This window comes from Capsicum annuum, chromosome 7, assembly GCF_002878395.1.
Source record: "Capsicum annuum cultivar UCD-10X-F1 chromosome 7, UCD10Xv1.1, whole genome shotgun sequence".
Taxonomy (NCBI): domain Eukaryota; kingdom Viridiplantae; phylum Streptophyta; class Magnoliopsida; order Solanales; family Solanaceae; genus Capsicum; species Capsicum annuum.
The window spans coordinates 4,873,518-4,888,943 of record NC_061117.1 but is presented as its reverse complement, the minus strand read 5'-3'; the positions used below and the strand labels follow the sequence as shown (position 1 = coordinate 4,888,943).

The window sequence follows — 15,426 nt, the reverse complement described above, 5'->3', positions numbered from 1 at the left end:
CATCAAAATTATCTATGAAAAAATTAAATTTAAAAATATTTTTACTTAAAAAGGAAAGAATGACAACAATATAATAGTTAGATAATTAGAAATATTTTGGAATGAGTACTTTAGAGATTATAAAAGATATTAGGATAAATTCATTAACGATTTGGTCTAAACAAAAGTATTTATAAGATTAAAGTATAAATTAATGGTGATTAACTTATCACTTTTAACTTATTTTGACTTATAATCGCATTTAAATCCCAACTTACGTGTCATAATTTTGTACTTATATTCCAGCACCTAGCCAAGATGAAATTCTTGAATCATCCTGCAATTTTCTATTATTTTTGTAAAATATAATAATAATAATAATAATAATAATAATAATAATAATAATAATAATAGTAATTAATTTTTTTTATTTAAGTCTATGTGCTGAATCATGAAAGCTTCTTGCAACTGTAATAAGGTTTTGGTATTAATCATATGTTGCCCCAAATCCATCTGTGGTTGCTTTTGATACATATTTATCGAGATAAGGTCTGTGTATATTATTTTTTTCAAATTTATTTACGAAATTATATTGATTATGTTACTATTATAGTTATTCAACCTATTAAAACGTGTTTTTTGTTAGCTAAAACCTGTAGTTTAGTGATGTTAAATTCTTTTTATTTAAAGAAAGTTACATATGTGGTTGATCGTAAAAAATATACAAGATTAATGCGCTGTTATGGATAAAATTTGTATAGCATTATATGTTAATATATAAAATATATATATATACTATCGGGCATTGTTTTGATAAATGGCTATACATTTGGAAATCTCTTTTATTTGATCCACTAATGCAATTGAAAGGACAAAGCTTCATCAAAGGGGAATTCAATTACTCTTCCGTCCATCAATAATTATCCGCTATTAATTTAACAAATTACTCCTTCGTCCATCAATAATTATCTATTATTAATTTAACACACATGTTAAAAAAAAATTAAATAATTTTGCTATATCACCTTTTAAATATAATAACGTTAGAAACTAGAATGGATTGTATAATGAATATTATTTAATACAATAGCAAAATGGTCACAAACAAGTAAATTATCCATTGATTTTTCAAACTGAATAAGTATTATTGGACATTTATTTTTATTATAACGGACAAGTAAAAATGGACGAAGGAAATAGTTAATAATAAGGACAAACAACATAAATCCCGACAATTTGGAGCTTTATTATAAAAAATTTCAACATTTTTGCACAATTACTGAAGATCTCAATTTTGGGTCAGTCGAGATACACAATTAGTTTCCAATACATCCAACGAAGATACATTTTTTTCTTTGTAAAGATACATAATTAACCCATGATACATCCAACGAAGATACATTTTTTCTTTGTAAAAATACATAATTATCCCCCGATACATTTTTTTCAATTTTGGGTTTGTTGAGATACATAATTAGCTCTTTGTTCGTCCACAAAGATGAAGGTGAGCCTTGAAATAACTAGTAATGTTGCTGCCATATGACCAGGAGGTCACAGGTTCAAGTCTTGGAAACAGCCTCTGACAGAAAGCCCTTCCCCGGACCTGCACATAGCAGCAACTTTAGTGCACCGGGCTACCCTTTTTCATACATTCACGAAGATACATAATTAGCTGAGATTTTTATAATTACTTTATAAGGATAATAGTTTAATTAAATATGATAATTTAAAATGTACGTTTATGTTATTTTCCCTAATAATTACGTACATCTTATAAATACTCCCCTAACTAAATAAGGCTAATGAAGTTATGAAGGCCGGCCTATGGGCTATGATTTATATGTTCAACAACTTGTGGTTCAAATTGAACTTATCAACTTATATATACTGGTTATAACCAAATAGTAATATAAAGAAAACCAAAAAAATAATAATATTTTCATAAAACTAACAAAATGTTGGGAAAATTTTCAGAGCAAATACAAATAAATGCACCAGCAAGTGAAGTTTGGAATCTATATGGCACTATTCAATTATCAAAATTTCTTGTTGAAAAACTTCCACAGATTGTTGAAAAAGTTGAGTAGATTGAAGGCGATGGAGGTACTGGTTCAGTCTTGCAAATCAGTAAGTTACTATTATACTTTAAACCTCCTATAAAAATATTTTCATTTAATTGAGTAAAAATATATTTTTGATATTTATAGTAAATTAATAAATACAAGATATGTAGCAGTTATCTTGGATGGTTTTAGGCAGGACAAAAGTAGATAGTGACGAGTCAGGATTTTCACAAAAGGGGTAAATATATGACCAAATCAAAGGGGATTCAACATATATTATATATACATAAAAAATATTTTTAACCATTCGGATGACCCCTAGCCCAAGGATAGCTCCGCCCCTGGAGGTAGATCAAAGAAATATTGGAGGGAGGTGATTAAGTATGACATGAAGCAATAACAACTTACGGAGGACATGACCCTTGATAGCCAGGTGTGGAAGACGCGAATTAGAGAAGAGGGTTAGTAGGTAGGAGTACGTCTGTAATAGTAGGGAAAGTGCTTTGTGTGGATCTGTGCAGGGAAAGTGCTTTGTTTGTATCTGTATCTGTTGTTTCTTATAGTCTCTTGTTCGTAGTGCTTTGGTGATGTCTATGATTTCAAATAGCTTGCTTATATTATTACCTTGTGGGTATCTTATTTTTTATTATCCAACAGTGTGATATTCCTTTTGTTGTTTGCTTTTTTATTTTCTAATTGTTATACTGTTATTTGTCTTGAGCCGGAGGGTCTATCAAAAACAATCTCTCTACTTCATCTGAGGTAGTGGTATAGACTGTGTACACTTTACCCTTCCCAAACCCCATTTTATGAAAATACACTGGATATGTTATTATTGTATATGTATCGAGTATACAAATCCTCATTATATTTTATATTCATTTGTTTGATATAAACACCAGATAAAACACCAGATCTGAAATAAAATCTTTTATCCTCCACCTCCCCTTATGTGGCAATTTGATACTTCTTTTGTTCCACTTTGTTTGACACTATGTGTTTGTTAAATTTTGTGATAAATCAAACAGCTGAATTCAAAAATAGATTCAAATTGGAGTGACTTTCAAATTTTAGCCCCAAATAAAAAAACTTCCTTAAAATAACTTTTATCTATTAACAAATATTTTTTTGGACAAAATTAACCCTGATCAATGAAGTAAATTACATAAATGATTCTCATAATGGATAACAACTCAATATTTATATTTTTCAACTTTTATTTTTTTTTTCTCTTTTTCATTTTACTTTGATTTTTCTTTTTTCTTTTTTTCCTTTCTCTTTTTGTTTTTATTTTTCTCAATCCTTACTTTTTTTCTTTTTTTTTTCCTCTCAACTTCTTTTTTTTTTTTTTGTTCTTTTTAATTTTTTCAACCCTTATTTTTTTTCTTTACACCTTTCAACGTCTACTTTTATATAAAAAAAATTATTATTCTTTTATTTTTTCTTTTTAAATTTTTTTCGACCTTTATTTTTATTTAATTTTTTTTATCAACCTTTATTTTTTTCTTATTTTCTCTCAACTTCTACATTTTCTTTGATTTTTGTTTTTTTAATATTTTTCTTCTTTTTCCATAATATTTATTATTTTTATTCTTTTCTTCGATTTCTTCCATTCAAGGTACATCTCATGAGCAAGAGTTGACACTATCACATTATAAAGGCAAGACTTACGATTTTCGAACAATAAGTTACGTTTCATGGGCAAGAGTTGACACTACTACATTGTAGAGGCAAGACTTATGACTTTCAAACAACAAGTTATGTTTCATGGGTAAGAGTCGACATTACCACATTATATTTTGATTTATGAGATGTTTTATAACTCTTACATTAGAGGAAAAACTTAGCTCAGGGACTTTCAAACAACAAATTATATCCCACGGGCAAGAGTTGACTCTACCACGTTATGTTTTCATTTATAAGATGTTCTACAACTATTGACTTAGAGGCAAGATTTAGCTCAAGGACTTTCAAACAACAAGTTATGTTTCATGGACAAGAGTCGACACTACCACATTGTATTTTGATTTATGAGATGTTCTACAACTATTGTGTTAGAGGCAAGACTTAACTTAGGGACTTTCAAACAACAAATTATGCCCCACGGACAAGAGTTGACTCTACCACGTTTGTTTTCATTTATGAAATGTTCTACAACTATTGCCTTAGAGGTAAGACTTAACTCAAAGACTTTCAAACAACAAATTATGCCCCACGAGGAAGAGTTGACTCTCTCATGTCATATTTTTATTTATGAGATGTTCTACAACTATTGCCTTAGAGGCAAGACTTAGCTCAAGGACTTTCAAACAACAAATTATGTCCTACGGGCAAGAGTTGACTCTACTACATTATATTTTCATTTATGAGATGTTCTACAACTCTTGCCTTAGAGGCAAGATTTGACTCAAGGACTTTCAAACTACAAATTATGCCCCACGGGCAAGAGTTAACTCTACCACGTTATATTTTCATTTATGAGATGTTCTATAACTATTGCCTTAGAGACAAGACTTGGTTCAAGGACTTTCAAACTACAAATTATGTCCCACGGGCAATAGTTGGCTTTACCACGTTATGTTTTCATTTATGAGATGTCCTACAACTATTGCCTTAGAGGAAAGACTTAATTAGCTCAAGAACTTTCAAACTACAAATTATGCTCCACCGGCAAAAGTTAACTCTACCACGTTATATTTTCATTTATGAGATGTTCTACAACTATTGCCTTAGAGGCAAGACTTAACTCAAGGACTTTCAAACTACAAATTATGCCCTACGGGTAAGAGTTGACACTACCACGTTATGTTTTCATTTATGAGATGTTCTACAACTCTTGCCTTAGAGGCAAGACTTAATTAGCTCAAAGACTTTCAAACTACAAATTATGCTTCATGGGCAAAAGTTGACTCTACCATGTTATGTTTTCATTTATGAGATGTTCTACAACTCTTGCCTTAAAGGCAAGATTTAATTAGCTCAAAGACTTTCAAACTACAAATTATGCCTCATGGACAAAAGTTGACTCTACCATGTTATGTTTTCATTTATGAGATGTTCTACAACTATTGTCTTAGAGGTAAGACTTAGTTCAAGGACTTTCAAACTACAAATTATGTTCCATGGGCAAAAGTTGACACTACCACGTTATGTCTTTCATTTATGAGATACTCTACAACTCTTGCCTTAGAGGCAAGACTTAGCTCAAAGACTTTCAAACTACAAATTATGCCCCACGGGCAAGAGTTGACACTACCACGTTATGTTTTTATTTATGGAATGTTCTACAACTCTTGCCTTAGAGGCAAGACTTAGCTCAAGGACTTTTAAATAATAAATTATGCCCATGGGCAAGAGTTGACACTACTACATTATGCCTTTATTTATGAGATATTCTAGAACTCTCTCCTTAGAGACACGACTTATCTTAGAATTTTCAAAGAACTTCATAACAACAATTCATGCCCTTTAATTTGCTTTGACAGCAAAAGAAGAAGATACCTTTGTGGATTATTCAATTTTTTATTTATTAGCAAAATATAATAGAAATTGAGAAAAAAGAAAAAAACGATGAAAAAATAGAGAAATAAAAAAAATTGAGAAAAAAAGAAAGAAAAAAATAAAGATCAAGAAAAAAGCGAAGAATTAAAAAATTGAGAAAAATAAAAATGAGAGAAAAAACAAAAATAAAGTTTGAGAAAAATGAGGGAAAAAAAGAGAACTGAAAAAAGAAAAAAACGATCAAACAAAATAGAGAAATAAAAAAAAAGAGTGAGAAAAAAAATGCAGGAAAAAAATAAAGATTAAGAAAAAAAATGAAGAATTAAAGAAATTGAGAAAATAAAAAATGAGAGGAAAAAATAAAAATAAAGTTTGAGAAAAATGAGGAAAAAAAGGAGAACTGATAAAAACAAAATAAAAATAAAAATAAAGGTTAAAGATAGATGAATTAAAAAAAGAAAAAAAAGAAATAGATAATGCTTGAGAAAAAAAAGAGAAAAAAATAAAGGTTGAGACAAATGAATTAAAACATGAAAATAAAATTAAAGAAAAAAATAAAAAGTGAAAATAATAAAAATAGAATAATAAAATTTAAAAAAAATAAAAAAGTAAAAATAATAAAAAATAGAATAATAAAATTAAAGGAAAAACTAAAAAGTGAAAATAATAAAAAATAAAATTTGAGAGACAAATAAGTATGGAAAGTTAAAAAAATATATTTGAGGTGTAGAGGGACAAAATGATACTTGTACTAAATTTAAAAAGTAAGGAAGGTTATTCTGTAAAGAAATTTCTTATTAGTGTCAATTATCTAAAGCCACCCATAATTGGGTGTACAAAATGATACTAAATTAATTGATATTTTCATTATTCTAATGATTATTTTCAAACTAAAATTTGACTGATAAGTAGTTAGGTCTTCCATCTTTGTTTCATTATTATAAAGGAAAACAAACATAAAACATATATAATATAAATTTCAACGAAAAATGATTTCTTTTACTACCTTCCTATTTTTTTAATTTTAGTTTGGCAACTAACATATTGTATTAATCACGAAAGAGTTAATTGCAAAGCCTAAGATATAAAAAGTGAAAATAAAAAAAAAATAGAATAATAAATTTAAAGGAAAAAAATAAAACTGAAAAAAAAACGTAGAATAATAAAAGTAAAGGAAAAATAAAAAATAAAATTTGAGAGATAAATGAGTATGAAAAGTCTAAAAATATATTTGAGGTGTAGAGGAGCAAAATGATACTTTTAGTATATTAAAAAGTAAGAAAGGTTATTCTTCAAAGACATTCTTATTTGGGGTCAAATATCTAAAGTCACCCATATTTGGATTTATGACATTTAATTTCCTGAAATCAAACTGATGCAGCCAATTATATTATTTGTTTTTGTTGATGGTTTAATACTTTATTTTTGGACCAAATATTTATAGGTTTACAAGGCAATGCTCCATATAAAGAGAAATTTGTATTAGTGGATGATGAAAAAAGAGTGAAGGAAATAGAGATTGTTGAAGGTGGATTGCTTGATCTTGGATTCAATTTTTATAAAATTAAACTTGAAATTATAGAGAAAGATGATAATCCAAGCATCATCAATTTTACCACTAATTTTGAGATTAATGATGTTGAAAAAATTCATCTTGCCATCAACAACTTCAAAGTCTTTGTTGCCATAGTGAAAGCTTCTGCAGATTATCTTGAAAAATAATCTTTTTTTTTAATTATTATTATTGTATTTTTCATAATTTATGTTTGTTTACCTTTAAATTACATTGTCTAGTAATGTTATTGTATTATGATGAAGACTGATACTGAATGTTATTATTTTTGTTCATGAATAAAGCAAATGGTAAAGGACATAAATAACACTTCGGATGAACCTACTGATACGAAAATAATCATTGAATTTTAATTTTATTTTTTATCCATTTGTTGCCAACTTATATAATATTGATACAAATTTGATACATATCTTATACAAATACGTATTCTATACAATTATACAAATTCTATGCACATCATATTAAAAAATACATATTCTATATAATAATATACAACTTTTACTTATAAATTTGTTGTTCTATTTTTTTTTTTTTTACAAATTGTATCAGTATGATATATGGATTATAATATGATATATGAATTGTATATGAAATACCTGAATCAAAATGACTCAAATTATAAAATAATCATGATATGAAATTTGTTTAGACCGACTGATCATAAATATCCAATGACCAAACCAATTGCTTTGAAAAGGACCGGTCCATATGCTTTTTGTTAAAGCATAAGTTCATTTGTTTATGTGATAGGAATGTGAAAAAGTGGGTTTGACAGGATTTAGATCGGTCAAAATGATCCGAGTTAATATATATCCGGTCATGACAGGGCAAACATTGTATTGAAGCCCGTTTCGGCCAGCTAATATACCAAATGTAAATTAATTTATTTGTTCTCTTATAGTTATTTTATAGAAAAAAAAACATTTTAAAAAATCTTTATTTTAGTTATATATAATGAAATTATGAAAAAATAGTATGATAGGCTTAATCTAAATCGGTCTAACTTTTACATAGAGTTAAATTGAGCAGGTTAAACTGACATGTGTTAACAAATGAACACATCATTAACCTACTCAAACTTGAGTCGAATCAAGTTCAACTTTTAAGAGTTTTGGTTGTATTACGACTTAATCTACTCAAACTTGAGTCGAATCAAGTTCAACTTTTAAGAGTTTTGGTTGTATTACGACTTAATGATCAACCAATGTTTTAATCTGAACTTGAGTTTGATAAAAACTTGTTAAAAATATGAATGAAACCAATATTTTAATCTGAACTTGAGTTTGATAAAAACTTGTTAAAAATATGAATGAAACGGAAGAAAGGACTCAATAAGTCGGGATCACTAACTAATACTAATCTAATATTTTGAAACAAATTGAGTAGGTCTTAACACATTGACAACTCTTTAAATTTGACACGAATTTTCATTTTGGCTTCATTTCGCAAGGCAGTTTCAATAAAATTAGTGGTTTAAAATCAAATTTTAATATCATGCAAATAAGAGTTATTTTTTTATTCTTACCTACTATTTTTTTTAGTATAGTATTCTTAGATGACATTAACCATTTAATTTCACATAATAATATTATTATTTATAAAAGTAAGGGCTAGTTTTAATTAATAATATATTAATCATTTGTTCGTAATGCATTACCTTGAATATTATTATGAAAACTTTATTTATTAGTATGAAAATTTGATAAAAGTTCTAAAATATTTTAATAAATGTAGATAGTTATTCTTTCTTTTTAATCTTTTATATTTTACAATCTTTAATATTATTTTAAGTGAAATTAAAATTATAAAATTCATATTACATTTTTTAGGCCCCCAACACTTTGAGTGCCTGAAGCAAAGCTTTATCAGTCTTACCCTTTAGTGACCCCGTCATTTCGAGTCACACAGCTAATGCTAAAATAATGAGAGAAGTAATCATCGTTTGATCATAATGCTAAAATCCTTTGCATGCATAAGCAACTTTTGTCAGACATAATAAATAATATAGGTTTCCTAAGTTATTTTTTGTTGTGCTTTGAGACCAGATGAAATATGATTCGACACCCAAAAATGTAGATCAGTGAAGTTTCATAGTCACACGCAGTGAAAGATGGTCGTCGTCAGTTGAATACTCTTCGTTGATCGCATTATATATGTCAAAATTACCTTTCAATGCATAGCAAATTTTTTGGTTTTGCCATTGACTTAGTGGTCAGTGAAGTAAAATAGAGATTAATCATAAGGTCTTAGATTTAAATCACAACGAAAGCAAAAATATTTAGTGATTCGTATTTCCTTCTCATCTACTCACGCCTTGACGAACAGAGTTACTCGATACTTATGTTGGTAGGAAATAGTTTGTGCTCCATAGAATAAGTCGAAATGCATGCAAGCGGAACCAAACACATACATAAAATGTGCATGTTGTTAATATTGTCATATGAAATGCTTTTTATGATCAAACTGTAGAATTATCAGCAAATTAGAAGACGCATAATAAAGCGTTTGTAGTCCAACGGTTAGGATAATTGCCTTCCAAGCAATAGACCCGGGTTCGACTCCCGGCAGACGCAATTTGCTTTTTTTTTTTTTTTTTTAAATGTATCTTGTGCGCATTGAGGTCATACATCATGCAACACGATCGAATTGAAGCCGAAGACCTATTCTCAAGGTCGATATTTTCACGGTCATATCTATCCCTCAACATCCAACTTTGGGGTCATATTTGCCGTTGAACTGTTAAGTGTCACATCCCCATTTTTATTATCCTATTCGACTCCCGGCAGAAGCAATTTGCTTTTTTTTTTTTTTTTAAATGTATCTTGTGCACATCGAGGTCATACATCATGCAGCACGATCGAATTGAAGCCGAAGACCTATTCTCAAGGTCCTTATGTCGAGGTCAAGGTCGATATTTTCACGGTCATATCTATTCTTGTACTTTCAAAAAGAGTCATATTTACCCTCAACATCCAACTTTGGGGTCATATTTGCCGTTGAACTGTTAAGTGTCACATCCCCATTTTTATTATCCTATTCGACTCCCGGCAGAAGCAATTTGCTTTTTTTTTTTTTTTTAAATGTATCTTGTGCGCATCGAGGTCATACATCATGCAGCACGATCGAATTGAAGCCGAAGACCTATTCTCAAGGTCCTTATGTCGAGGTCAAGGTCGATATTTTCACGGTCATATCTATTCTTGTACTTTCAAAAAGAGTCATATTTGCCCTCAACATCCAACTTTGGGGTCATATTTGTCGTTGAACTGTTAAGTGTCACATCCCCATTTTTATTATCCTATGAGGCGCGTACATGGCGCCAAGGACGCATTCTGGAGATCCAGGTCAATTTTTTCAGGGTCATGTATGACCTTGATCTTGAAAGAGATTGGACGGGAAAGGAGCTTGGGCCCTCAGAATCGGCATACCTTCACGGAGAATATTTTTTGGAGAAATTCCATATCCTTCTTTTGAATCTTGAATAAGGAGGATTCATTTCCGATACTTAGGTTTAAAGATAAATTTTCGATTAGTCGATTACCTTATCTAGTTAGAAGAACAACTAGAAATCGAAATGTATTTTAACATCGCATATGCATAACCATATAATACACATTTGTCAAATAGTTTGTTTTAATGCAAAAATGCAGAGTGAATTTGACATGTAAATTTTCATAACATTAGCAACAAAAACAAAAGATGTTCGCAAACTATAGAAAAATGCTACACGTTGCAATTCTTTTCAGATTAATATGACGAAAAAGCATATTTTAAAATGTTGGTCAAAGTTCATACGAATTGACTTTCAAGAATCGAAATGTGACAAGTAAAAGTGAATGGAGGAAGAGTGAAGGTTATTGGTTTCAAAAAGATATAACTGTAATTTATGATTTGGTAGAAGATGTATCCTCATTTGTGAAGCATAGGCACTTCTCTTTTAATGTTCAATAAATATTTCTTCTCCAAATTCTGCTCTTAAAAATCATAAATACGTCTTGCGCGCTTTCTTTAACGAGAAATTCTCTATTTCTTTCGTATCAAAATAAGTTATTGTTTTAGTTTGGATATACAGCTTAAGAAAACTACTCATTCTTAGAAAATATATATAGTTTTACTAACTTACCCTCACATAAATACATTAAATTTGATGCAATTCTTTATTTGTTTCTTGGTTATGTAAAACTTCTTCGACTTAATCAAGAATAAAACTGAAAAAAAAACATCATTAATTCCTTCTTGTTTATGTGAAACATCGCTTAATTTAAAACGAAGGGAGTACTATTTGGTTAGTTTACATACATTTAAAAGACTTGTCATATCTACTAAAATTATTTCCATTCAATCTCATAGCTCGTTTGACACTCCTAGCAACATAAGCAAATCACTTTATTCAGTGGCGGAGTCAGGATTTTCATTGAGGTGATTCAGAAGTAAATATACGAAATAGTCGAAGGGGGTTCAATATCTACAATATATGCATAAGAATATTTTTAACCATATAAAAATAGTATAAAAATAATATAATTTTCTGATGAAAAGGGTTCGGATGAACCCCTGGAGCAAAGGTGTCTCCTTGCCTTATCTTGCTATATTACAATTAACAACAACATATTCAAAATTCCACAAGTGAAGTGTGGGGAGGATAGAATATACACAGACCTTATCACTATCTCTTGGAGGTCGGAAAATTATTTCTGAATGATCCTCGGTTTAAGTGCAGCAAATTCAGATATAAGGAAGGACTCATCTTGCTTTATTCATAACCAAAAATAACAACATCCAAGTCCATCATAATACAATACATTACTAGAAAGACCAATAACAACAAAAAATATGAAAAAACTATAATAATACTATCAACAAAAAAGATTATTTCTCAAGATAATCTTTAGAAGCCTTCAAGATGGCAACTAAGGCTTGGAAGTTGCCAATAGTAAATTGAATTTTTTCAATATCTTTGGTCTCAAAATCAATTGTAATTTTGATGATACTTGAATTTTCATCCTTCTCAATGACTTCAAATTTGATCCCATAGAAATTGAATCCAAGATCAAGAAATCCACCTTCAACAATCTCTACTTCCTTCACTCTTTTTTCATCATCCACTAACACAAATTTCTCTTTATATGGAGGATTGCCTGGTAAACCTGATATATTTTTGCTCAAAAAGTAAGTATCAAACCATCAACAAAACTTATAATGTAGCTGAGGAATCCTAGCAAATCGATAGACTTGAACTCCCTCAATCTATGTGATGTTGTTTGACTTGATACGGAAGTTTAAGAAAGGAAGACCGACTTTTAAAACTTGTGGTCTCAAATAAGTACTTATAGATGTTTGTCTGACTATAAATCATTTCATTAAGAGTGACTATAATGTAGTTGAGGCAATACAGACCGATAGACTTGAACTCCCTCAATCTATGTGATGTTATTTGACTTAATACGAAAGTTTAAGAAAGAAAGATTGACTTTTGAAATGTGTGGTCTCAAATAAGTACTTATAAATAAAGTTCTTCTGATTATAAATCATCTCACTAAGAGTGACATTGGGTATTTTAAAATTAAATTGTTACTAAATATAGAAATGTGTAATCAGGGGCCGAGCCATCTTCGACTGAAAATTATACTATTTGTACATGGTTAAATTTTTTTTTATGCATATATAGTTGACGTTGAAACTCATTCGGCTAGTTCATATGCTTACTTCTTTCGATTTTAAACCCCTTAATTAAAATTCTAACTCCGCCACTGTGTGTAATCACTCTTGTTTAGTACGACCAAAGACAAAATCGTGTCATAGAAATAAAAATGGAGCGAGTATCATTTATTGCATGTCGTAGTTTGACCTGACACAAAATCTAGTAAGGATTTTTTTTTTTCAAAAATATTTGTGGTCTTAAATGTTCCATAATATTTGTACAACTAACAACTTTTAAAACTACCATCTATGTGACTATAAAAGGTAACTGAATTGGGACGCAGAGAGTATCATTGATTTGATATAAATCCCCCAAATAAACTTTTAATCAAGAAAAATGAATATTAAATGTAAATATTTTATAAAAAGGTTGAAAGTAAAATAGTAACTTACTAACTTTCACCAGTGTACCAGAACCTCCATTGCCTTCAATTAACTCAACGTTTTCAACAATGTGTGGAAGGTTTTCAACAACAAAATTTGGAAATTTATTTGTACCATATAAATTCCAAACTTCACTTGCTGGTGCATTTATTTGTATTTGCTCTGAAAATTTTCCCAACATTTTGTTAGTTTTATGAAAATATTATTATTTTTTGGGATTTTTTATATGACTATTTGGTTAACAAGTACATATATAAGTTGATAAGATCAATTTGAACCACAAGTTGTTGAAAATATCAATAATGGGCCTGCTTTCACATTTTAATTGCTTAGCAAGACTTCCATGTATGACAAGGAATTTGCATAGGGATATTTTGAAAAGAAATACGATTCACTAAAGCTTTCGCTATGCGCGAAATTTCAAAAAAAGTTGATTCGCAAGAATTTATTGTATGAACACTTATCTTATATTTTTACAAGAGGTTTTGACGGCTTGAATCCTGTGATCTCCTGATCACTTAGAGACAACTTTACCAGTTACTCAGAGTCTTTCTTTATACATAGAGGGATTTTATTTATTTATTGATTGATTGATCAAAATAGGATATTTTGTGTTGCTATTTAAATTTTGTCCCCTTTTAATAATTAACGTAAAAATGTACCCCGGGTATTTTGAAAAATGTTGCCGTCTCACTCACAAGATATGTTAGGCGCAAAATAATTCTAACGAGAATTGTTCACGAAGTTTTATTCGAATTGACAAAGAGAAAAGACATCGAATACACCTTAAACTTGATGTGAAAAGTCGATTTCACACTTAAATTAAGCTGGTGATCTATTACACATCTATTCTTATTAAAAGTGAATTTAAACTGATCGACTATTCGAGACAAATTCAGGATTTATTTCGGGTCAAATAATGTCATGTTTACGAGTTATGATGGTCGGATGGACATACACTTGTACAAATTGTTTTTCTTTTTTTGGGTTCCCACTCGGTGTTTGGTAACCGCATTGAAGCCCTGACTAATCTGGATTGTAGTATCGAGGATGATGTGGAATATCTGAGGATATCTAATGTTTTATGTTTTCTAAAGTCGGTGGCACCGTTAGCTGGCGTAGAAAGACTTAGAAAATCAATATAAAATCGACTCGTGTATCGATCTACGTGTTTTCCCTCGGAAAGGAAGTAGTTATGGGGGGCTTTATCCATAAAAGCGCACTGCAGGACCCATTCTGGGAGTGACGCTCTCAACAAGATTTTCTCCATACCTAGGGCTCGTACCGAGACCTCTAGTTAAGGGTGGAGTAGTTCCACCACTACAGCACAATCTATGTTATGTTATTCAATTGTTCACAAATTTTACAAAATTGGCAAGATTTCGTATCACTTTTATTTTTTAAAAAATATTTTTATCATAACAATTGTGATTTATAATATTTTTGTTGTTATTACAAAATATCTAAAAAAAAAAACTGAAATAACAAAAAATCAATGTCTAAATTCATACTGAAAATCAATTCTTTAGGTAAATTACTTGCTTATCTATAATCTATATCTATATCTATAATCTATATCTATAATATATTAATAGTGTGAAGACCTTTAGAAAAATAATTTGAACGTTTTGTCCTTCATTAAAAACTCTTCTTTAAACAAAACTGTCTTTTCACTATTTTTTTAATTTATTATTTAATTATTTTTTTATATTAACTAGGCTTCATAAAATATATGAGAATCCTAAAATATATGGTAGTGTCAATTAATGTAAAATTATACAAAAAATAAAAATTACCATATTTTGAGGGAAAAAATTATCGAAGGAAAGAAAAACACCCTACGAAACATTGAATTTTGGAAAATTTAACTTCAAGAAAAAAGGAAAATTTGAAATTATTAATACAAAAATTGAAACAAATACCATACTAACGAACTATATTAATACAAAGGCTTTGAAATAAAATAAACAATTCCTTGCTCTTTCTCAAAACAATGTTATTATTTCCTTATATTTCATTATAAATTTTCTTTTTTTTTTACTCTCTTTACTTGGATTTTAATTTTTCCTAAAATTTCAAGTGTAATTCTCATTTTTAGTTATGTTTTTAATTAGACATGAGGAACAAAAACAAAAAGAAAGTATGTTTTTAAAACGTAGGTTGAGTTAGGATGAACATTTATTGGGAATCAGTTATCATTACTTGCCTTGCCTCGAATTAGTT

At 29.2% G+C, this 15,426-nt stretch overlaps 1 protein-coding gene, 1 long non-coding RNA gene and 1 other non-coding gene across 3 annotated transcripts in view; 2 read left to right on the top strand and 1 right to left on the bottom strand.

Annotated features, from left to right (window-relative positions):
- The first annotated feature begins 1,818 nt into the window (after window positions 1-1,818).
- LOC124899996 lies at window positions 1,819-7,351 on the top strand. The gene is made up of 2 exons (XR_007057544.1): window positions 1,819-2,106; window positions 6,988-7,351. It is a non-coding gene; the product is annotated as an uncharacterized LOC124899996 (long non-coding RNA).
- Window positions 7,352-9,620: 2,269 nt separating this feature from the next.
- Window positions 9,621-9,692, top strand: TRNAG-UCC. The gene has a single exon. It is a non-coding gene; the product is annotated as a tRNA-Gly (tRNA).
- Window positions 9,693-11,851: 2,159 nt separating this feature from the next.
- LOC107855237 (norbelladine synthase) overlaps window positions 11,852-15,426 on the bottom strand; it is a 9,568-nt gene continuing 5,993 nt past the window's right edge. Inside the window, exons 2-3 of the mRNA XM_016700235.2 lie at window positions 13,213-13,365; window positions 11,852-12,266 (exon numbers count right to left, since the gene is read on the bottom strand). Coding sequence (XP_016555721.2) covers window positions 11,989-12,266; window positions 13,213-13,365 — 431 coding nt within the window. The 3' untranslated portion in view covers window positions 11,852-11,988. The remainder of the gene's footprint in view (window positions 12,267-13,212; window positions 13,366-15,426) is intronic.